The sequence below is a fragment of the Ischnura elegans genome, chromosome 5 (assembly GCF_921293095.1).
Source record: "Ischnura elegans chromosome 5, ioIscEleg1.1, whole genome shotgun sequence".
NCBI lineage: Eukaryota > Metazoa > Arthropoda > Insecta > Odonata > Coenagrionidae > Ischnura > Ischnura elegans.
The window spans coordinates 87,498,978-87,523,633 of record NC_060250.1 but is presented as its reverse complement, the minus strand read 5'-3'; the positions used below and the strand labels follow the sequence as shown (position 1 = coordinate 87,523,633).

The 24,656-nt window shown below is 38.3% G+C and overlaps 1 protein-coding gene across 1 annotated transcript in view; it reads right to left on the bottom strand.

Annotated features, from left to right (window-relative positions):
* Positions 1-24,656, bottom strand: part of LOC124159209 (adenylate cyclase type 10-like) — a 61,370-nt gene that overhangs the window by 20,531 nt on the left and 16,183 nt on the right. The window contains exons 10-17 of the mRNA XM_046534859.1: positions 22,544-22,781; positions 21,298-21,730; positions 21,106-21,198; positions 17,360-17,703; positions 14,209-14,503; positions 13,890-13,995; positions 3,429-3,569; positions 2,998-3,144 (exon numbers count right to left, since the gene is read on the bottom strand). Of these exons, the coding sequence (XP_046390815.1) occupies positions 2,998-3,144; positions 3,429-3,569; positions 13,890-13,995; positions 14,209-14,503; positions 17,360-17,703; positions 21,106-21,198; positions 21,298-21,730; positions 22,544-22,781 (1,797 nt within the window). The remainder of the gene's footprint in view (positions 1-2,997; positions 3,145-3,428; positions 3,570-13,889; positions 13,996-14,208; positions 14,504-17,359; positions 17,704-21,105; positions 21,199-21,297; positions 21,731-22,543; positions 22,782-24,656) is intronic.

Here is a 24,656-nt window from a genome sequence, read left to right as displayed (position 1 = left end):
TAGCACCAAAGAGGAGGTGGCGTCATGCTTCTTTTAAAGCTTCACAGATGGCTCTGATGTCGCATCGGGAAGTTTTATCCGAAAAAAGTACAAATTTTACCCATGTTTTACCACCAAATTTTACCACTTTAATTTATAGATATTTTACCCGTTAACACATACGTTAGCCATCTTTTACCACAATTTTACCTGTGTAAACTAAGGGCAATAATGGGGTAATTTATCTTTTGTGCTGACTGGGTTAGTTGCTTTCAGCATATGAGCCTCCCAGTAGTTTTTACGTCTGATAGGTCAATCCCTTTTCACACGTAGACGTTTTCATAAAGTTATTATAATAGATATATCTCTTCCTGGCGTTTTTGAAACCTGAGATTGGGAAAAGCAGTTCCATGAGAGGAGCCAAAGGCCACCCTGGATTACATTCTCAAGTTGGTCATTAAGCAGGAGACCCCCACCACAAACACCACATCTTGAAAGGCCTCTCTCCATATGAGTCATGCAGAGTGAAAGATTGTTTATGAAGTTAATGCCAAATAGTTTTTCCAAAATACTCATGTTCTCCACCTTGATTATCTGCAACTACCAATATTAAATTTAATGGTTAAAATTCAAAATTAGTTATCATTTACAGTAACGTATTTGAAGTGGGTTTGCCTCCGATTGGAGGATTTAATAATGCATAAACGATAACTTTATGTTATTAGCCGTGAAAATGACATAGAATTTGCAATAGGTGCTAGTTGAAATATATGGAGGGACAAAATATTGATGTCCTTGTAGGATTGTAAGAATGAGGTGAATTTTCCTTCCATTTACAGGTGGTATCATCAAGATTATTTTCACAACTTATCTACCTACGTCAGATAGCTTTTTCAAGCATTTTGAATCTTTTCTTCATCAAGTCTTTAGTCATTAATTTTATTAATTTGATTTTTGGGTTTATATCATTATTTGACTCTTTACTCACCAATGGATCATTTCCGCTGACACCAACACATGTTCCAAAGAAAATATTTTCCATGTTGCAATGTTGCCTAAATCCAAGTACAGGCATCCCCCGAGTTACGTAAGAGATGCGTTCCGGCAGACTATGCGTAAGTCGAAATTTACGTAAGTCGAACCTTTGCGTTGGCGCTTCAGAGATTGCTGTATAACAAGTTGTATCGTACAGGAATGAGCGCAACCACATACGCCACCACATCCATCGCTAGAACTGCAAATTTTCACGTTGATTGCTGACTCGGGATTTATAAGCGATTTTTCTACAGAAATTAATGAAATTTCCTTCGAGGAATGACAAAAAGGGGTCACTTTGTTATTTTTAGCACGTAAAAAACTCTATAACTATTCGATATTTTTTCTACCATAGGTTGTACGAGCGAATATCTACTTCTTCGCGCTCGCATTCGAAAATTAACGTAATCATTTGAAATACGGTTATCGCTTACGTAAGTACGGATTTACGTAAGTCGAGACATACGTAACTCGGGGGATGCCTGTAAATGATCTATTCACCGCACATATTGATAATCCGGAATGTGTCTGGTTCCAAGCATTCCGGATTATCGATACTCTATTGTATAACCCCAAATTTCGAAGAGATTTTGATCTACTTAAATAAATAAAAGATCGTAGCACTTTTCCACAAAATTTTTTACTGCGCACAACGCGTTTCGGCTCACTGAGCCATCATCTGGCACAAGACTCTTGTACCAGATAGTAATAATAATGATATTTATTTATCGCCGTTGGCAAAATACAATGCATGGCTACGTCAAGATTTGCATAGATGATGGCTCAGTGAGCCGAAATGCATTGTACGCAGTAACAAAAATTGTGGAAAAGTGCTACGATCTTTTATTTATTTAAATATATCTAACTTCCACCAATTGAAGCCTGAATCTGTTGAATTTATTACAGATTTTTATCGAAAAATTTAATAAATGAAACAGTCATCATTGCATCATTCTTTGACACAAAACTACCATTGTGGACGAAGAGAAATTATAATAATTAGGGCAATCAAAGGCTCTCTTTCCTTTCTGATACATTAATAAATTCAATGATTTCATTTATTTAATCACAGTGAAATTAGGAGGGTACTTAAAAATCTATAGGATATAAAAAAGGAAATTCAAAGCACAAAACCATGCACTGCACTTAACGTTACCATTATCAGTTATTAAAATAATCAACAGGTTTACTCTCCAATCATAGATGTTAATACATACTCTGACATTAGCCCACCTAGATAAACTGACAGTAACCCAAGTACCCATTCAGGAGTAGAAAAACTAGAAAACTTTAATAAAACTTAACATTTTGATACGAAAGTGGTCACAAGATGAGATACTCAAGAAGGAAAAAGTAATGGACAAAAAAAATATTCAAAAAGAAAAAAAATCAAATATGTACTCAAGTAATTTGTTTAAACAAATTGGTCCAGTAATCATTAAATGAATCATAATTTATTATTATTATTATTATCATTATCATTAGGGATGGTTGGATCGGATACTTCTGATCCAAATATCCGTGGATATTGCCTTTCATCGGATACATCAGATCCAAAGTCGCGGAAGACATCATATCTGGATACGAAATTTTAAATTATAGCTTCATGGAATGCAGGCACCAATAGAATGCAAAGAGTTCCTACTCTCTCTTTGAATGCACCATCGCTCCACAATGCTTGTCCTATTCATGAACCATTTAGTTTAAAAGCTCTCGCAGGGGTTACATAGCAGAATTTCAGCCGTGGAAAATACAAAAGGCAAAGTATGACTGGCACATCAAAAAAATCCTGGATCCATCTATCTCTAATTATCATTATTATTAAAAACTCAGGTATTGCTCTTTAATTTTCAATACACTGGAAAAAATACGTATACAAATGGCCAAAATTACCTGATTATGTCACGCATTTCAAAACATTACATATGCATTTGACTCACATTTTGCTTAGCTTCACCTAATATTCTGATAAAATGAACTTACTCAGCCGGTATTCTTCATCACAGTAGCACTCAGGGGCATTATAAGTCATTTCAGAATCAGTTGTATTATTCATAAGTTTATAAGACGAATCCCTGCCACGAGCATTTCCACAACAAAGTATTTGGGCATCAAAGACATCTCGAACAGCTATATGTGAAGAAAAATATTTCAGTAAATAAATATTTTCCCAGCTTGAGATACAAGGAAAATGAAACTAAAATAAATTTGAAACAAAAAGGGCATATGAAAACAGCATGCCCTGTGGTACAATACTTCAATCCTTAAATACTTGGCAAAGGCACTCTCATGGCCATTATCATTTTCTTGACACGCCTTGCAATGAATTAATTATTTCCATGGTGAAAAAGTATAAAATCAAAGTGCTTTGAACGAAATACGGATCATGAAATAAAAGAAAGATGTTTTCTGACCTTCTGCAACCATCTTGCTGCCAGGATAGTCCATAACAGCAACTAGCATTACTCTCATACAGGTACTCCCAAGGACAGCAGCTATTTTCACTAGAAGCTGCACAAAAGGATCCAAATGGTCAAATGCAGCCATGGCCACACCTATAAATAAGATGGCCCAGTTAAAGAATTTTAGTTAATGAATTTTGGTTTCACTCGGTGTATGGTTTGCAGTAAAATTTCTCATGCTTACAACCAGGTGGTTATTTCATAGGATACCCATATTCCCAGGGCTCAACCACCATCACATCTTCTAGGTAGAATCATATGCCAGAAAGGGCAAAATTACCTCCTAGTGGAAAATTTGAGAAATCTTCCAGCAGAAGAACTAGTTATTGGGAAGATAAGTAAGAAATGGAAAGAATTTGAAGAAATTTTAACCTTTACAGAAATTCCTCGCACCGTGTAGGAGTGGGTGAGTTTTTGTATGCTCCCAACTTCCATATGCACATAATTTTTCCCTTTTGAGGCTAGCGTTCTCTTCATGTCTACCCTATATGAGCACCTAGTTCAATCAATGATGATGAAATAGCTATTATCTTTCGTCGTTAAATTTTTCTTCTGCAATTGAAATATCTCCGCAGATTTTTATACATTCCATAGTGAGCAACGCCCTTTTTTAATTCATTGTATTTTTTATTTAATTTTAAAATTTCTTTTTAATGAGGTTACCCACATAGAACTCGCTGTGAACAAAAAAATCGGGGAGATATGCAGATTGACCACCAAGAGTGCCCACTCCTGTGAAGTCCTTATCGGCACTGATTCACACCTCTGCCTCGCATCAGTTAACCGATCGTACATCCATTCATCAATCATTCGCAGTTTTTTGAGGCGTGTGCCTCCATTTCAATGTCTTTTTTCTATTTCTGAAAAACCGGTATTTTTCAACTTCAACTTCTTTTATTCAAAATATCCTTTCCACGAGGGTTTCCCTCCATTAAATTTTCTTCACAGCCCACCCACTGTCTTCCCAACAAATCTCGATCCTTACAACAGAATATCCTTCCACTAAACATGTCTCCCTTATGCCTGCCCTGCCTTTTAGCGTCCCACAAAGAGTTCCACCCCAACAACCCTCCCTCCACAGCTGACCCTCAATAATCCCTGAATGAGGCTCCGAGACCCAAATGTGTGAAAATGGGTGCGAAAGCTAAACAAAGAAGACCTCGAAAACGGCTTGAGTAGGGTGCTGGAAAGCATGGTTAATGTACAGTCACTTTCAAAAGTAGGTCCCCACGGCCAGCGCGAGCAACTACGTTTTTCTCGGAGGTCGAACTTCGGGTATTGGCTATGCCTTCTGTGTCTTGAACGTGCCAGTTTGACTTACTCTCACCATCCGCGCAAGTCTTCCCGAGGCATTCTTCACTATTCCTAAATTCTTCGCGACTTCCCCGACTCCCAGTGCCACAACACAAGGCGAAGCATATGTTCTCAGTCATGGGATTCCCACCCTGATAGTATTCTGAGATGGATATTCCGAGTTGTCTGGCTTGCACTAAAAAATAACGAGACGTATCTGCGTCGCAACGCACATATGAGGAAGAAACGAAAATTGGAATTTACGTCTGATAGAGTATTCAAAAAGTTTCCTACAAAATAGCCTTCTAGATTATACCTTTAACACATTATTACCAACACCATCAATATATATTGCTCTATGTTTAAGTATTTCAAACACACTGTTTGGCGCATTCATTATTCCTAACCATTTTCTTAGGATACATATGTTTACCATGGTTTATACTACATTTTTCTACGTGTCTCATCACGCGAGAAATCAAAAATATTAATGTGCGCTAAATTGTAATGTTTAATCCTGTATCATATTTATTCCATTCGTTACTAACATATCCCATATGAACAAATATTTAAATAATGCTTTATACATTCGAGGTATCAGGAAGTAATTAACCGACATCTTTATGTTCATCGAAAGTTCGAATGTCTTAATAGTTACCATAAATATATTTTCTATAATGAAAATACCAACGGAGGCATTAATTACATGACTTGTGTGCCTATTTCTTACCATTTAAAGGCACATTAATACTATATGTTTTATCTTTGCCCCTTCATTGAGAGGTTAACCTAAGTCTTCCCCCTTTTTCGTTTCTTTTTTTTCTGCTAAAACCAGTCGTAATTGGCACCTTCTGATATCATGCAGGGCAATATCGTACACATTATTATGTATAAGTGGTTTTACATCATAAATAGAACTTACACTCATGTAATGAATACCTTTAGTCAGTCTTACGTGCAAACAAATACTGATCATATTCCTACTGACACTAAACTACGCACTCATAATATTCATCCGATAAAAATATACCGTTTTGGGTACCTAATGACTATTTCTGCATTATTAATACAAATTAAACTTATGAGCTGCCAAATATACTGGTTGGGATGTAGCGTTTGACGGTGTGGAAACTTAGGCGACGACAAAAGAGGGACAAGAAAAGAATGAAGGCATCCGAGATGTGAGTATAAAAAAGAAAGGAAAAGGTGAAAAGGATGGAGAGGAAAAAAAGAAGAAGTGCTATCCATGGTCGAGAGATTTTTGGTACGGGGGGGAGGGGAAGGATGAAAGTAAGGATATGGTTAGTAAGGGCCTAATGCGAATGGGCGTCACTTTTAATAATTTATTTATTTAAGGAGTTGCTCACATACAGCATTTCTGCCAATTTATAGTGACGCAGTAACAAACATAAAATTTTAACATAAAAAATTTGAACAGAGAGCAGTGGCTTAAGATAGTAAAGAACAAAATAGAAGGCACGAGGAAAGGGAGGTGGAGAGGGAGGTTTATTTACTTGCTGAGGAATGGGACATGGCGAGTTTGATAAATGAGTTTAAGGGCAGAAAAAACGGGTCAATATTGTCTGGTAATGAATTGAGCAAGGAGCAAAGGCGGTGTTGGAGGGATCACTTAACGAGGGATAGTCTAGGGATAGGCGTATGGAGCAAGGAATGTGTACGAGTGGGTCGGCAAGGCACTCTGAAATTAATGGATGAAAGCAAATCAGGACAATCAACGAGTGAATTTAGAATATTGTGAATAAGTTTTAAGTCTGTTTTAATCCTTTGTTGGGAGAGATCAGTCATTAATAGGGAAGATAAGAGTGAGCTGGTGGACATGTCACGTAAGTGGGGAACTCTGCGTCTTACGATTCTGGCGAAGAAGCTTGTTATACTGTCAAGAGAGGTGAGGTTAGAGGGGGCTGCGATGGACCATATGGGAGAGCAATATCCGGTGACTGGAAGGATAAATGCCGAGAAATATGATTTTAAAGCTGTGGGATCGGCTATTTCTGTGTAGCGGTAGAGGAGACCTAAAAGTGACATGGCTTTGCTCTTGATTGAATGAATGTGTTCCGAGAAGTTAAGTTTGGTGTCGGTAATGACGCCTAAATCCTTCACAGCCAAAACGCGTTGAAGAGGCTCGGAATTAATTGAATATTGAAAAATAATAGGGGATTTTTTAAGAGAAATCGAACGGGAGTTGCATTTACTGAAATTTAAATTTAGGTTCCAAGTATTGCACCATTTTGCAGTCAGGTTTAAAGAATCTTGAAGGACTTTGCAGTCCGAGGGAGTTTGAATTTGTTTAAACAGCTTACAGTCGTCCGCGTAAAAAAGAGTATGTGTCTGGGATGGAGGCAAAAGTGTGGCTAGGTCATCAATGAAAAGGCTAAATAAATATGGCCCCAGGACACTACCTTGGGGAACACCTGATGTTACCGGGGACCAGTAGGACGAGGTGCCAGAAAATATAATTCTTTGGAATCTATTAGTAAGGAAGGATTGGACGAGATTGAGAAAGGTTCCATGCACGTTGAATCATTGATTAAGCTTGTGAAAGAGGAGGGTATGGTCAAGTGAATCGAAGGCTCTGGAGAAATCAAGGAATATGGCGTCGAGTTGAGAATTTTTTGCTATTGAGTTTACGGCATGGTGATGGAATACAGATAAGTTAGTAAGACAGGAACGATTAGGAAGGAAACCATGCTGATTTTTCGAGAGGTTAGGGGATGTAAAGTAATGTAATCTGTTGAGTATAATCCTCTCAGCGACAGAGGAAAAGGGGTAAGTTCAAGTTGGGAGGGGCGCAGGCACGGTGATTCGTAAAATCTTCAATTCAGAAGGGCAGGTAAATGATGTTTTTCTATGACCACCATAACTGATTGACTCACTATCATAACTCCACGCACATGTTGCTTGTACTGTTTTTCTTAAAAAAATGAACAATATTAATGTAAGAGTATTTCCCATAAACAAAAGGACAACACTTCCTACGACGCATTATGGTCTAACAGCCTGCCATTTCACTTGATGCCAATAAACATCTCGCTGCTTCTTTTAGTGAAAATTTATGTTTATCTTAAAAGCAATTCAATAAAATTTAAAGACAATCCAATTGCTTATTCGAGAAAATAATGCTAAATTATCTTCTCCCATAAAAAATTGCCGTACCGGTAGTTTTGGCCGGTAAAAATTTAAAAACTTCTTCTGATTTTCTATTCACAGTATGGAAATAAGTTGCGTTATTCAAAATGTAGACACTACGTGTAGTCTGAATAACCTACTACTTGGGGAGTGACTGCTATTTAACTTGTAAACATTGAAAAAATGTCTGAAAATCTTTAACCGCCGGCATGGATGAACGCGATGACGGATGGTAACCGTGACGCAAATGACAATATTTACATAGGCGTATATATTTACGTATTTTTCACCAGGTGATGTGAAGAAAAAATATTGGAGTAATATGCTCGAAATGCTCCGAAAATTTATTTGCACAATATTTTTTGTATAAGTTTACCAAACTACACAGATGTCTCCTCTCTTCCTTGTGCGATGGGTTACTTGCCGGCAAAACCCATATATTCTTCTCCGCTTTCTTCGGTGGTGGAATTGTTTGGCTGTGTGTGGGGGGGGGGGGGGGGGGGGGGGGGAGGTTCACGCGGCCTTCCTACCTCTGAAATCGTGCGTGGGGCTCTTGACGACGGTTAAAGTAGTCAAGTTGCACCATTTGTACTACCTGATCAAGTCGAATCGATCCCCAGTGGACAAGGAACGTGTAAGCAATACGCGAAGGTCGACTTCGGAGAATAAGGGAGACGGCTGCGCCAGGTATGGGGACCGACTTTTGAAAGTGACTGTACTTGAAGGGCCTTGAATGGTAGGAGGGGAAACTGGCTAGGGTCAATAACTGAATGTGAGGATAGACAATGGTGTTTATTTGATGAGAAGAAAACATTTTGGAATTCCATTTAAAATCCATAAGTTAATATGAAAATAAAAATATCACGAAGTAACTAAATAAAACGAATGGGGATGAGTTGTAACAGTGATTTCAAAAATTAGAAGAGAGAAAAAAATATTGCCGTCACTGGGACTCGAACTCAGGACGCACACAATAGCAATCACAGGACTAGCATCCTTGACCGCACCACCACAGCCATAGTTGAGAGGGAATGATTACTCAAGGGAAGTCATGGTGCGTGAAATCTTTACATGTGAATATGTAAAGTTCGTTGCTTTACTTTAAATATTACAAGCTCCACGTTCTGTTTTATCAAAATGAATCTGACGTCGATCCTAATGGAATGACGAGAACGGGAGAAACGTGTTACAATGGAGACGGTCTTCGGACCGGATGAATGAAAGGAAAGAATGACGTGAGTTTATCTGTGAGACCACTAGGTTATTATGACGACACACATGCACACTGGGGACTTTCTTCGAGGGCATATGGGCTGGCTGGAGCGGGGGAGAATCGGGATTATTTCCCTGTCCTGGGAGAGGGTTTAGAGTACTTAAGTATCAAATGGCGGGTCCGAATCCTGATCGCCACATCATGATCCGTCAACTGCGGGGAACTGCATCCCGTGGATCCTCGGACGTTGTCGTGATGTCTTGACGTGGCGAGGACACTTTCCCTTTCCTCGCCTGCACTCTGCGCTCTCCTCTCTGACACGCCTTCTCTGTTGTCGCATTCCCCGACCTCCCAGATGCCGTATGCCCGTCTGCAGCGGCCTCATTCTTTCTGCACCCCCTCGGCACGTTCACCGTGTCACCTCTGCTCTCCGTCACCTGACCCACACTTGGTCAGTCTCTGCCCAACGTTTCCGCTGGAGATTATTCTCCCACTCTTTAGCAGAATGTCTCCTGCTTTCTGCGGAATCCCCCCAAGTCCACCCAATACCGGGCCTTATATACCCATTTGAACATAACAAAAGACATACTAAATGATACCAGACGAGAAAAAGAGGTCGCTCATTACTTGCTACGATCGCGCGCCAACTTGAACAGGGAAAAGGGCAGAGCACGAACGCGGAATAAGCCGTGACGATGCTTTTCGTCACAGTATATAATATTTTTTCTCCGCCTGATGTTGTATTCGGTCCAAAAACTCAAGGCTTTCCTTCAACTGTACAATCTTGAAAACTGCCGCCTATTCTGCTTGTGAGACGTCTAGAAGAGTCAGCTACTTTAGCTTGAGATACGGTATCGTCTAAGCTCACTGCCTTCTCTCCGTCTTCTCCTTGTACGTCGTCACCTTGAGCCCCAAGAGTGTTTGGTCCGCCTCGTTAGTCCTAAGCATCCTAAGCGAAGGGGCCATGTGCTTCGCTCTTCATTTATTTTTTTATTTTTTTTTATAGACAGTAATCAACGAAGATAAGATTCCTTCTAAACAGTCAGTGTATACCAGGACCCCTTCGAGATATTTTCTCATCTCTTGATGGACCTTTGAAACCACACGCTAGCTTCAGTCCACTAGAGTCATTCATGCTGTGTGGTGTTCTTTCAGGCAGTGTGTTGAAATTCTCATCTGGTGTACTTCCTGTTTGTGGTATTTTTATCTATTATTGGGGATCCTACGAAATAGGAATACATAGTATTGAAAGGCAAAACAGAGACTCGGAAGTCTGTTTGTGTGTTACATTATAATATATTTATTGGTGGGGTGAATTTCAAGGACCTGTTATTGCAATCGTAGCTAATGGAAAGAAAATGCCATTACAAGTGGTGTATTAAGTTATTTAGGAGACTATTGAATGCGGCAGGCCTAAATTTATGTGTTGTTAATAGGAAAAACACATATAAAAATTTTACTTATCATTTCTTTTGCCATTGGTCGAGGTAATATTTTTGAAATATCCAACATCATATGAACTGTTTGGATATGGCCGTCACCCCTTACACAATTTATTACCAAGACTCACAGAAATACATTTCCTAAGGACAATTCTCGGATTATTAATTAAATTTTCAAGTAGGCGAAACGGGTAATCCTATCGAAAGTATCCAATCTGTTATGAAACTTTCAACCCCAAATAACATCATCATTAGTTCATAGAAGGAGATACAAAAACAATAAATACTTATTCAAATCGATCGAAAAATTATTATATAGCAGAGCATTATATTACGCAAGTTGACAAAAAATTTCAAGGATACTGATCGTATATTATGAAAGATATAAATTATTGAATGATACTATGCCAAAAAAGACGAAGTCATTTAAATCTCATCTGGCCGCTGGGATGTGATTTAATTAAATGCCCGCCGCGCTTGAGGGGTTAAATATTCTATGGAAACCTACCTTAATTGGTAGAATACTTCAGTAATATTATGCCTAGAAATGTTGGTTTTATAGTACATTGCTCATATATTAGTATTGTTGTAATTAAAGTATTCTACCGATTCAGGCAGGTTTTCATGGAGTTCTTAAGCCTTCTAGGAGCCTCCCCTTCCCTCAAGTACTTCCCTCTTCAGTTCACTGTAAGGCCTTATCCCTTTCATTTTATCTAAAAATCCTATTCTCCTCCTTCCTGTCCCTCATTTGCCTAACATTCGACCATGTGGCACTGTTTTCAAAATCCCCTTCCCACAACGTACTCCCTCCATCCATACTTTCTGTCTCCTCCATATCTCATCTAGCTGATTAAGCATCAGAAGCTGCCTCTCCTCACCCACCATGCCCAGCACTTTGTCGTTCCTCCTCCTCTTCGTCTACTTCACCTTCTCCATTCTTCTCCACACCCACATCTTGAACACTTCCAGTATTTTCTCGTCCACCTTCCTTAGTGTCCACATTTCCGCACTGTGGAAGTGCCACACTCCAGATTAGACTCCTCACAAATCTTTTCTTTTAAGTCTTACATAGTGATCCTCTCATAAGCTCCATCCTATTCATGAACACCTCCCTTACTAACACAATTCTCTTTCTGATGTCCTGACAATTGTATCTGTTTTTCTATAATGTGCTGCCCAAATAGTTGAATTGGTCTATATGCTCAAGTTTTTCCCACCTACTTTTAGCTTGAGTCTCACATTCCTAGCTTGAAATGCTTTACCAAAACTGCATAACCTTGGTCTTTTTGTAATTAATCCTCATTCCACACTACTCACAAAGCTTCACAGCTTTTCTAATGCATCCACTAGAGTCTGAAGCCCCCTTGCTGACTGGCTAATCAATACCTGATCATCCGCATACGTCTGTTATTTAAACATCATTCTTCCCACTTTAACTCAAACTTATACTTCATTCCACGCTTCTCTTACCATCTCCTAAGCATGCATGTTAAAAAGCAGCGGCGATAGAGGACAGCCTTGCCCACCCAGATTCTCCGTCCGCTACCCTCACTTGTGCAATCTGGGCCATATACAGATTACAAATAAATCACCTATCCTTCAAATTTTTCTTAATACATAATATCCATTAAATTTACCCAGTCCACTCTATCAAAGGCTTTTTCAAAATCCACGATGTAGGCATACATGTCCTGGTCATATTCTAGGTTCCTCTCCAGCATAGGCCTCAATATCGCTATTGCATCATGAGTTGACTTTCCTTTTCAAAAACCAAACTGATCTTTGCCCAAATACGTTTGCCCTAGTCTACATTCGTCTCTTAAATATCCTCAGTATCACTTTCGCTGCATGCAACATAACACTTATGGCCCTATAATCTCTGTATTCCACAGCTTTCTCTTTCTTGGAATTAGAACCATCTTCGCAAAATCCTCTGGCCAACATCTCTCCTCGTAGATCCTGCGTACTAGTTCAAATAACCTTCTCTTACCATCCCTTCCTAGATTCTTCAGAAGCTCACACAGGATAATGTCCACACCTACTGCTTTCCTAATCTTAATATCCCTAAGGGCTCTCTCGATTTCCGCATCTACTATACCCAGCCCAAGATTATCCTCCTCCGCTACATTTTCCTCCTTTTAACTCAATATCTCTGGTCTGGTTCTCCCATCATACAGATCCCCGCCATATTCCTTCCATCTACTCTGTACCTCTTCTTGCTCAGTTAGCTTCCTTCAATCCTTAGCCTTAATTTTTTACATTGCTTGTCCTCTTTTGCTGCCTGATTGTAACTTATCTTTGGCGTACAACACGCCCACCTCTCCTTCCTTTTGAAACTTTTCCACTGTCTCATACTATCTTTCCCACCAAGCCTCTCTTGCCTTCTTAGTTTCATGATGGAGCCTATTATTTAATTTCATATACATACATCCTTTCACCCTGTTCTGTATCCACGTTCCTCCGCTTTCTCCTCTATTCGATTTATTTCACCTATTCCTCCATTACCATGTCTTCTTCCTCAAGCTCTTCATACACCTCATCTACTTCTTCCTCCCTAAGATTGCTAGTGGGCATATAAACTTGAACTACCACAAGGTTGTCCGGTTGCATCTCTATTTCTACCGGCAGAATCCTATCGCTAACCTGATCTATACCAATCAGACCCTAACCCATCCTCCTGTTTTACACTAAAGCTACCCCTCGTAGACTTTCCTCCCCACCATAATATATAACCCAAAACCCATCACTCCAGTAGTCCCCACCATCCTTCCACCTCACTCTCTTCCTTTTCTCTATTTCCCTTTTGATATTTTCTAGATTCCCTTCCTCATCATTGTAATGGCATTTCATATCCCTACCCTACATTGCTGCCTTCTTCTCCATCTTCTTTGTCTTCTTTCTTGATTGCTTCTGCTGCTCCTGCTGATGATGATTTGTTTCTGCAAGGATTTCACATATGGAAAACCACAAGGACCTTGCCAACCTCGCTGCCATGAATGACACCCTTCCTTCGCCGACGGGTCCTGTTCAATGAGTGTCTGAGGCTCATTTGGTTGTGCTCCATGTTTTCAGGGAAGAGATAGTTGGTATAGTTTCCCACTTCCATTCCAACAGGGTTTTTAATGTGACATCATCATGTGGACTACCTAGCTCCTACCCTTTGACTTATCAGGCATGGTAGCCCTTCCGGGAATAATTTAGAATTAATTCTGCCAGTAGAGCTCTAAAAATGCACAAGCCTTTCCATCACGACAAGGTTGCAGCCCAAGGGAAAGGCATATATTAGTATCAGAGGAAAAAATTAGAGAAATGTACTACCATACTTTGTCTTCGGTATGTTGGTATCATCAACTTTGTAATTAGGGCCAGGTATGCACACCCGCTGGTTAGCATATGATGCAATCTTCTCTGAATCCTTTTCATCCTGGAAATTATAAAAAAGGAAAACAATATTGCTAAAAATTTTGTTACAATACTCATGTATAATATGCTTAAAAGTTAAAGAAGCAATAGATAGGTACTTAAAATGACATATGCATCACAGTATAAGTTGGTAAATATTAAATTAAAATAATCAATTCAAACAAATTATAGGAATAGAAGATAATTTATATCAACAAAATAGCAAGCTACGAACAATGGTCCATTGCATTTGGTTCTTGTATGAGAAACTATTCATTTCTTTTGCAGCAATTTGAACTTCAATATCAGAAAACTGCTTGGGATCATCCACCTCAAGGTCATTAATATTTAAATAGGATAAATCTTCTGGCTCCTGAAGGGTGACTAGTTTTTCCATTGGAAACGTAAGATTTTCAATGACAGCCTCCCTTCCAGAAAAATTGGTAATTAACAAAGCTTTATTTTGAACAAGGCTAAGAAGATAACTTTCAACCCATCCAGGGTTTCCTTGGCTCTCCTTCTGTAAAACACTGATGAAAAAAGAGTCAAATATTAGTATGCAACAATAAAAACATCAACTACATACATATATTCTTGTAAATGCAATAATAGTATACAATAAAATGCAATAATATACACCATTAGTCATTATGTATCTTGTTGGGAGAAGAAAGCCAACATGTATATTTAATTTTTAAGCAAAAAATAAAGTTCACACCAATGCTAGTTTATTCTACCCTTGAATAATGCAAATATATGGCTGCATTAAGTTTTATCACCACCACCCAAGGTAGCACATTATACGTCATTGAGATATGGTGAAAGGAAGAAATAAGGAAGGCACTTATAAAGTAAGCTTGTTATGGGTTTCTTATGGCCAGGCCGACAAACATCCAGAAAAATGACAAAATGGATGCCAAACTTTCAGCACTTCTGTAGATGTTATTTTTATTCCATCGTTATAGAGCATTCATTTAGGGATTTACGTATAAGAATAAAGTCTCCATTCTTGGCACTTCTATAGTATGAGTAGAAATATGAAACATACTTTGAAAATCATTCATATGTATGAAATGATGGCAAAACGATGGTCGTAAGAAAAAAAAATAATTTCACAAGAATAACTACGTAGAATGTAAAAATGCCGGAAGGTATCTCTAATGTATGTATGTTTGTGTGTGTATTCATTGGGTTATCAGACCATCGATTAAAATTCATAAATGTTAGATAGTGTGGACCTTGAATAATTTCAGTTTTTCATGCATGCACCAGCTAAGTTTTTCTATATAATTGGATTTTAAAGTGGTAATTAAGCCGCTAACACCCATTAGTTGCTGTGGTGAAATTGTGAGCGTATAGGGCTGGGGATGCATTGGTCACAAGTTCGGTTCTCCAAGGTGTTATTTTTTTTTCCTTCCGCCACGAGGATAAAGTGCTTGTATTATGCTAAAGTGTATGTATCTTCACCAGCCAGTCGCTTGCAGTTGTTAATTTTTTTCTATTTACGGGAAAATCGGTCATCAGTAGTTAAGCTCTCATAAAGACTCACTGAATTTCACAGGTAGGCTTTGAATTAATGTTGAAATGAGCAGTGTAGCATGTTGTTCTGCTGCCTTTGGTGCTCCATATTAAAATCTGGCATTCATAAATTAAAGTGTAATAACTGTGATTCATGCTATATTGGCCAAACGGGACGAGACTTCGAGATAAGGATGAAGGAACACTGGGCGTGTTGGAAGAACAAGGATGATATGTCAGCTTTTGCCCGGCACCTCTTGGAATTGGGGCACTGAAGCAGTTTCGATCCAGAAATACTCCATTTTACCATTAAAGGAAGGAGGATGGATGCCTTAGAAATTCGGGAGATATCTACAAAAAGAAACCTGGTGGATGACATGACCTTTCCCAACCCATTCCCCTTATTACTCATCACCCTCCCAAATCCCCCACTCCCACAACCAGAATGACTAACCTTGGTCCCCCCCCCCCCCGTTCTTCTCCTGTAATAGGGTAGTTTCCTTCATCAAAGAAAACGAAAAGCATTGATTGCGATTCGTTACCCACCATTAGTGTATTCAAAATATTCAAATTATTTCGTTTTAGATATACCGGTTTAGACGAATGGCAATGGTCCATTTTTATCCTCATTTGAAAAGGGCCAGATTGGCGCCCATGCGATGCCACTCCACGTGACGTCACAGGGACCTAGTTTCTATACGAGAAGATAGGAGTTATACATCGTCTGAGGTTACCAATGCATGCATGAGGTGTAGAGCTCAGGGAAACATGTCTTAATAATCACTTATTAAAACTGGCTAAGGTCGGAAAGTTTTCTTCATTTGATAAGGTATCAATAATCCTTATTTAAGACAAGCACTATACCAGCCAGCAGGGTACTCAGCTACCCGCTAGCAGCCTGCATCGTATCAGCGCTAAGCCTCGCCTCAAGGTCACCTCACAGGAGGGCAGCGGGAACCAGAAATAAGTCTCACGGAGAGATTTCCTGGCATTCATACTTACGAGTCGTGTTTTCGCGTGCTTGAAAATTTTCACTTTTCATTTAATCGCGAAAAATAGATATCGTCATGTAAAAATCTAAAAGCGTGAAATACGTACTCCAGGTGTAATAATCTTTCGATTTAGGCAATAAAAAAATAATAGGAAACCACCCTATTACCTATCCCAGCTTGAAACCAAACCTCCTCCTCCCCCACCCCCACATAACCAACCATAGTACATATATATAAACCTGCTCCAACCACATATTTTCTGTATTTGATAATAGTGTAATAGTCGAAACCGGCAATAAAATATAAATTTTTATAAAATTGTGGAAGAAACAAAGTGTCTTTCATTATTAATATGGAGCCCTTCCACCACGTACATGCTTCAAGTTTCGATTTAATTTCTGAGGATATTTGACGGCATTCCTAACCTATTCTTCTCTGAAATCTTATCCATGCCTTATATAAGTCCCTTATCTTACAATGACCTGCTTATCATGTTTTTCCGTAATGAAACCATAAGAAATGGATAACTATCCAACTTTGTGCTATCTGGGACATAATTTAAAGCCTTATCACCTACCAAACAAGAACAAAGTTTGTTACAAAATACTGAACTTGCTACATATTTCATTATTATTTACTATATTTTGACATCAATTAATTTCATTGATTATAAAAAGGTTTCAACACCTTTTAAAGTTAGGAACAAGTAATGTATTTGCAGGAGATACAAAGAATATCTTGAATAAATAAATACACTTCATTAGTGAAATTTAACACACATCATTTAACCAAAGAAAACAATTGGTCATATTTTAAGATCCAAATCTAGGCATGATGATAATATTAACAATAAATATAGATAAGATACATCATTACGTCTCAAGGTCCATCGGTATCCCACGAACATTCAGGATCTGGCATGCTAGGGGAGCCATGTATTCCAGAGGCAATTCAGATATGCGATAGTGAAGAAGACGAGGATGCTGGTAAAAATATCTGAGGGCAGCTTCTGCAGCACCAACACCCAAAAAGTCGATGCTATCAAGACCAACTCCATTCTTGCCGGAAGATTCAGATGGTGTAAATTCTTCTGATACAGTTACAATTAGCATTATTCCTCTACAATCCAGGAAAGATGAGAAAATTACAGCAGATTGAGGGTCCATTAAGTGCATATCATCAACTGCAATCACATAAATAGGACCTGCTGCTGAACAGAACTGTAACAATAAAATTGGACAAAAATGACAAAATTCAAAAGGAAAAAATGAAACAATGAGGCAATTACTACCGTATATGTCTGAATATAATTCCCCCTTTTTTTCCAAAAATGCCCGTGATAAAAGTAAAGGGGGGGAATATATTCAAATGCATTTTTTTTTACTTTTCCCGAAACTGAACCCTCAAAATTAGGGGGGGGGGACTATATTCAGAGTGGGACTATATTCGGAGAAATTCGTATGTACATTTTTATGGGTATCATCCTGTATTATTGCTATTTTGGAGACACAGACTATGAAGTTGTTTCTATTGGTTTCGTGAGCACGGTGATGGTATTTTCAATTCAAAGACAAAGATGCCTAGTTCGGTGTTCTCGCCCTCATTGTATAAGCCTTCTTCTGACCAATACTCTGAGCCAGTAGCGGATCCAGGATAGGGACAAGTGGGGGGGAGCTATGTATGGGGAATTGTACCATTGCGCTCATTCTAAGACAGCAAAAAAATAAGCAAAGGAACAGAAGGTTTTTGGTACAGTATTTGTCCTTGTGGGCTATCCCCTTTTTAGAGTAATTTACATGAACTATACTGTATGTAAAATTGGTAGGAGAAGTTCACAGAACTTTCGTTTAATCTAAAATGTTGTTGCCTTTAATTCCAATTAATTATCAAGTTACTTAAAAATGATCACAAATTCAAGCACCTAGATATAATAGATATCTTAATCAAATTAAATGAATCTGGTTTATTTAGGTACCAGGAATGATCTTTAATAGCTTTAATTGCAAATTGGGCACCAGAGAAGCTGTAAAAATGGTGGAGTGGCTATTTAATATGGGACCAGATATCAGGGTAGAGATACATCCATCTAGTTATACATGGAAAGGAGACTAAACTATTGAAAAGAGACTAGATTGGATCAAGAAACACAGGAGGAGGAAATTCAAGAAAATAAAATATGACGCGAGCTAGGAAGGATTGCGCTGCAGTCAGTGGTGTAAGTGGGGGGGGGGGGGCTAGATCCCCCCAAACCATTGGAGAAATAAAAACTTTATTTAAAAATATTTCCTAGTATTGAAATATAATAACTGCATCTGCTTACATTAAAATTTTTGGCACCAAAATGATGTAAAATGTATATCGAGGCATGTCATTTTTCAAAAATTTTCCCACCCCAGGTCATCCCATCCCCCCCCAAAGCAGGGGCGGATCCAGGATTTCTTTCTGGGAGGGGCACAAGCAAGGCCGTATCCAGGATTTTGTTCAAGGGGGGGCACAAGGATACCTCGTCATACAAAACGAACGAAATGATAATGGGACCGTAATAAAAATATAGCATATTTTTAAGGGTCTGGGGGGGGGGGCACGTGCCCCCGTGCCCCCCCCCCCTGGATCCGCCTATGCCCCAAAGCATACTCCTAGTTACGCCACTGGCTGCAGTACAGCAATCAGTGGATTGAAATCATGTGTGCAATACTGTGCTTGAATCTTTGGGGATACATAATGGTTTCTTGCTTTTGGTAATCGTCTGTTGAGAATCACTAACTTATCTTTGACATGTAAGTATGATTCCTCTATTACATCCATGATAAATTTGAAAGAATTTTACATGCTTTCCACCTTTTATTGATTGTAATTTGCATCGTTCAAACAACTTTTATTTTATAATGCTCACTAATTTTAAAAAAATGTGAAATTGATAAGACCCTGAAAAGAGCCTGAACCAGAAAATAAAGAAGAACGTTAGGATAATATTTCTGCATTAAATTTTAAACGAAAAATTACGAAAAAATTGGTTTTGTGGAGTAACCCACACCTGTGCAGATTAGCTCCAAATTCGCTGCAGGAATGATTGGCACCACCTCAGTCGAACTTACGATGTGACTTTTAACATGGATTGCCGAATCTTTCCGTAATGGTGTATGACCCTTGGTTGTGAATTTATGGCTTCCAAATACAATCCACAGCTTGTTCAATAAATTAAAGTACCACAAATAATCCCAAAAGGTAATGGGGCCAGAGCAACATTTGCAGTAAAATTGAGAAATAGGAAGAAAGAATGGGAGGAAAAAATAAAAGAAATGATGGCATCGAGGGCAGGTGTAACGCACATACCGGAGCAGAAGGACACATCAACCTACACAATGTGGTGTTTTTAAATAGGAATCCTATTTTAAACAACAGAAATGATTGAAATAATTGAAGGTGACGACTTGAACGAAGAAAAAGAAATGAATCAAGATCAGAAACATAGATAGAATGCGAGAAATTCCATGGCCCAACATTATATAGTCTCCACAATAGAGATCCGTGGTCCACCATGTAAAGTACTGTAAAACAGTAGCAGCTGGACAAGTAGAAAGAAGAAGTATAGGAAAGTGAAGAAAAGAATTTCGAAGAATCTAAGGGGTAAGAAAATCAAGATGAAGAAAATTTAATGAGAGGTGTTGAATGGAGGGAAGGTGTAACTATGTAAGTAAAATTATTCTGAGGTTGTTTTGTATTTACATCATACAAGTAAGTGAATTTGTAAATATATGGCTTCCAAATACATTCCAAAGCATGTTCAGCAATAAAAATTACCGTAAGTAACCCCAAAACTTAATAACTATGAGAACTTTGTAAAACGCGTCCAGCAAAACACTTTCCAAGATGCGCTCCAAACAAGGGCCGTCAAGCAAAAAGTTGACAGTGCGTGGGATTGGGTAAAAACCCACACGATCTATTCCTGCCAGCAACAGTTTACTCATTTCAGAATAGGTCCGGATGCAATTATTTAGTTGCGGCAACTAAAAAGTCACCAGTGCACGGGGCCGCAGTCAATGCAGTGTGTTTCATTTGAACTTCCAAAAAGCAACTAAATATGTAGATGCTTTGAAAAGTTGCCAACGCGCGGGGGCCCTAAAAGGAAGTCTAAAATGCACGGTTCCTCTTTAAGATACGTGTCCTTCACTGTATCATTAAAAATACATAATTTTCATTTTCTATCTCATGCCAATTGCCTCAATTATAGTTATTATCCTGAGTAAAGAAAAAAATATCAATATTTTTGCTCCCACTTTGTTCGTACTTGGCTCCTATAACAATATAATGGTAGTGGTAAAAATTTCAGTCGGTACATTCATTTTTATCCTATAGGCATTTTCTCAATTCTTGTAAATGGGCATGCCTCAGAAGGGTCATTAACTTCATATCCTATTTGTTGTGAAGCACAGGGAATAGAATTTTTTAAGTATATATTGATAAGGACAAGGTTATGATGTGGAAACTACAAAGATTAGCACTGTTATGAAAAATTAAGTTCCCAGCATAATTAGTTAAAGGTAAAATATAAAGTACACAAATACTTGCTTGACAAGATGAAATATCAGAAATCAGTTATGTAACATACAAAAACTACTCACTGCCATCAAAGCCCTACTGATGACTTCTTGCCTTTTGGCCATTCTTTTACTTGAAGATTCACTAGCATAGGCATCAGTGATCCCAAAGCTTACCTGGGAATTTAAGAGGGAACATCAAAAGAATCATGACAAAGCACTACCATAAAAATCATGCATGAATACGACTAAGGTAACAGAGCAATTTTAAACAACCTGAAAAATATCATTCAAGTAGCAAAGCTCACTGGAAGCCAGATAGGCACCAAAACGAGACATGATGGTATTTTCTTTAACTTGAATAGCAGAATATTCATCAAAGCCAATTATCTGCTGGAATAGGCGAGCCACACTCAAAAAAGGAGTGTCGTTATGTTCAAACATCACGGGTATAACTTGAATTGGAAGCCCACGGCCTCTAGATTGATCACACAATTCCTCCAGCAAACGTGTCTTTCCAATCCTAGGCGCACCATGGAAAGCTATTCCAGAATGATGGATTCTCTGGGGCTCAGATGTTCCTGTCTTCTTTGCATTGGCTATTCTCCATTGTTCTCCCCGCAAGGCAGCCAGTTTTGAAAGAAAAATACGGATGGCTCTCTCCCTTCCTAAGATAGGATACTTGGTTCCACTGTAAGTCTCTTTTTCACTAGAAGTGCAAAAAATTATTGTGTTGGCTCAGTTTTTAAAACTTTACAAGGCATTTTTAAGAAATTTGATCCATAAAATATTTTCCTTTTACCCAGGATAGGCAAAGTAAATATTTGACTTTCCTCCATCATGAGGGAAAATTTTCCAAACTGTTCATGAAGAAAGTGATTCCATTAAGGTATTCACTTATCAGTTTTTCGATTAACTCCCCCAAACTTGAACAAAATCTAGATAACTATTAAAATTACCAAACTCCATTCACAAAAGGAGCAAGAAAAAACATCATAGTAATGTTTGGTGAGCATGATTAATTTCGAACAGTAAATAGCCTTGTGGATGTCCATCACTTTAAAAATTTAAACATACACCATGATGAAAAAGAAATTACTGGAAGTCATAACCAAAAAGCTCAAATATTTTCAGTGCTTCAGATAAAAACTGATTGATATTTGAACTAATTTCCATCTAGACTCATTCTTCTCTCTAATACCCATTAAGTTGGTCTACTGTTTTGTCTTAAATCTTGAAGAATACAGATAGATACTACTCATAGACTAGTTCAAAGTTCACTCTCCTATTGAAGGGGTACACCTGGTTCATGCCTCAGTGAAATATTCTAGTAAACTAGCACAGGAATAATTGCCCAATTTTTTCCACCAACTAATGCTAAACCTGAATAATTTGATCAAGAAAAAAAACCTGTTCACATCTGCTACCCTAAGGAAATGGAAGATATTGCAATGAGTCTAGTACAAAAAAATCCCATGAATATAAGTATCCCACACATTAGTAGTACTAAAAAATTCCTTACCGTTTGTATCTCTCCAAGTATTCATAAGTAGGTTCTACAGCAGAGAGACCTTTAAGCAACTTAAAGTCTTGCAGACGAAATAAAGAGGCTGGCAGTTTGGAATGGAGGAATGTATTCCTATCACATGTAATTTTTCCTGGATAGGCAACCATCAAGCGTGCAGCTTTGTTGACTGAAGAACCAATAACTGTGTATTCTCTCCTCAAGTCATGGCCAACAACACCAGAGTAAGTCACCCCTGATCAAGGAATATCTCAACTTTAGCAATATGAAGCATAAAGGCTAATTAGAAAATGAAATAATGTAGAGATGAATCCAAGAATTAATTTTTTTAGAAGATATAGCATAGGATACACATAAAAATCAAATAATTATGTCAACAACGCAAGTATGAATTATTTTATAAGGATTCAGATCCAAAGTAGCTTGATTTAGCACAAAAAAAGGAATGATAATGAAAGAGCTTATGACAACAATATGGGCTCTTCTCAACTAGGGGTAGAACCAAACAAGATTCAATACAAATTCAAATATCTATTCCCCTAAACCTGATAAAATCACTGATACCAGCACTACTATAATCTACATAAAATATAAACTAATTATTTTGCCATTAGACCTGGCTCAAACAAATTAAAGACTAAATCACTGAAACAACTAATTACAAAAATTAAGGAATAAGACTTTTTAATCACTAGAAGAATAATTCAATGCCTAGTTCAATTGGACAAAGCGGCAATAGGAATTTCTAGATTGAAATGTGAAATTTCTAGAATGAAAGATGAAATATGATTGTAGCAGATTTGGTACCATTGGCATCCTACAATACCGTTACTACCATCACCCCAAGTATTGGCCAATACTTTTGGTAGGTATCAATAACAGCTCATCCATACCAAGAATACAAAATTATAATAAGGAGGAAGGTTAGAGGGTTGTACCAAAAGTAAGGTTCCCAATGAGCTACAATGTTGTGGGAAAGTGCAAGACTAAATCCCACTACTGTGCCATTCGCAGTGGCTCCCCGACTCTCAAGTCCTTCAGTCCATGATTCACTATGTTGCTCAGCATTGGCTTCGCAACCATCAACAATGGAAGTGTTGATCCCCGTTACTGCCAAGTCTGAGGTTCGAGCATTAATTCGATGTCTCTATGCAAGGAAGTTACAGCATGCGGAGATTCATCGGCAACTGACTGAAATTTATGATGAAGAGTGCATGTCCGTTCAGCATGCCTGCAAATGGTGCAGGACTTCTGCTGAGGGTCGCACGGAAGTTCACGATGAAGAATGGAGTGGAAGACAGCAGATTTCGGATACGATTGTCCAGATGATCAACAGTGAGCTGCACAAAGATCGGAGGATTCATGAACTTGTTGAATGCATTCCTGAAACTTCCCACGGCACAATTGAAAGATCTTAAACAGAAACATTGCGTTATCGCAAAGTGTGTGCTCGCTGGGTTCCCCTGATGCTGATTGAAGGGCACAAGGAGCCACACCTTGACTGTGATCGCAAATTTCTTCAAAAATGTGAGGGGGGAGACAACAAGGAGAAGTTTTTGGACTCTATCGTCACGGGAAATGAAACGTGGGAGTTTCATTACAACCCCGAAACAAAACACTTAGGCAGCAAACGCTTCAAGGGCGACAATGATGTCCGTACAGAGGTCACACGCTTCCTCAAAGGGTTGGCAGGAAACTTCTTCAACTTAGAGATAGAAAAGCTCGAGCACTGTCTTCAAAAGTGTCTCTAAAAAATGGAGTCAACGTTGAAAAATAGGTGAAAGTGTAAGCTTTTCAACGATGTGAAAATTAATAGCAATAAACTAAGTTTTCTATTTGTAAAAATATGGGAACCTTAATTTTGGTACAACCCTCGTAATATAAACTCACAATTAAATCGATTGCTCCTATGGTTAACTCTCACAGATAACAATGGTTGTAAGAGATGGAAATAAAAATTAATTGTCACACCTTGAACAAACAATAAGTCAGTAAGCTAAAGTAAATATAGTTACCATCAAAAATGACTATTGGGAAAATTGAAATTATTATAAATTGACTTCAACATAGACTATGGAATTCATCAATATAACTTACCTAAATATACATA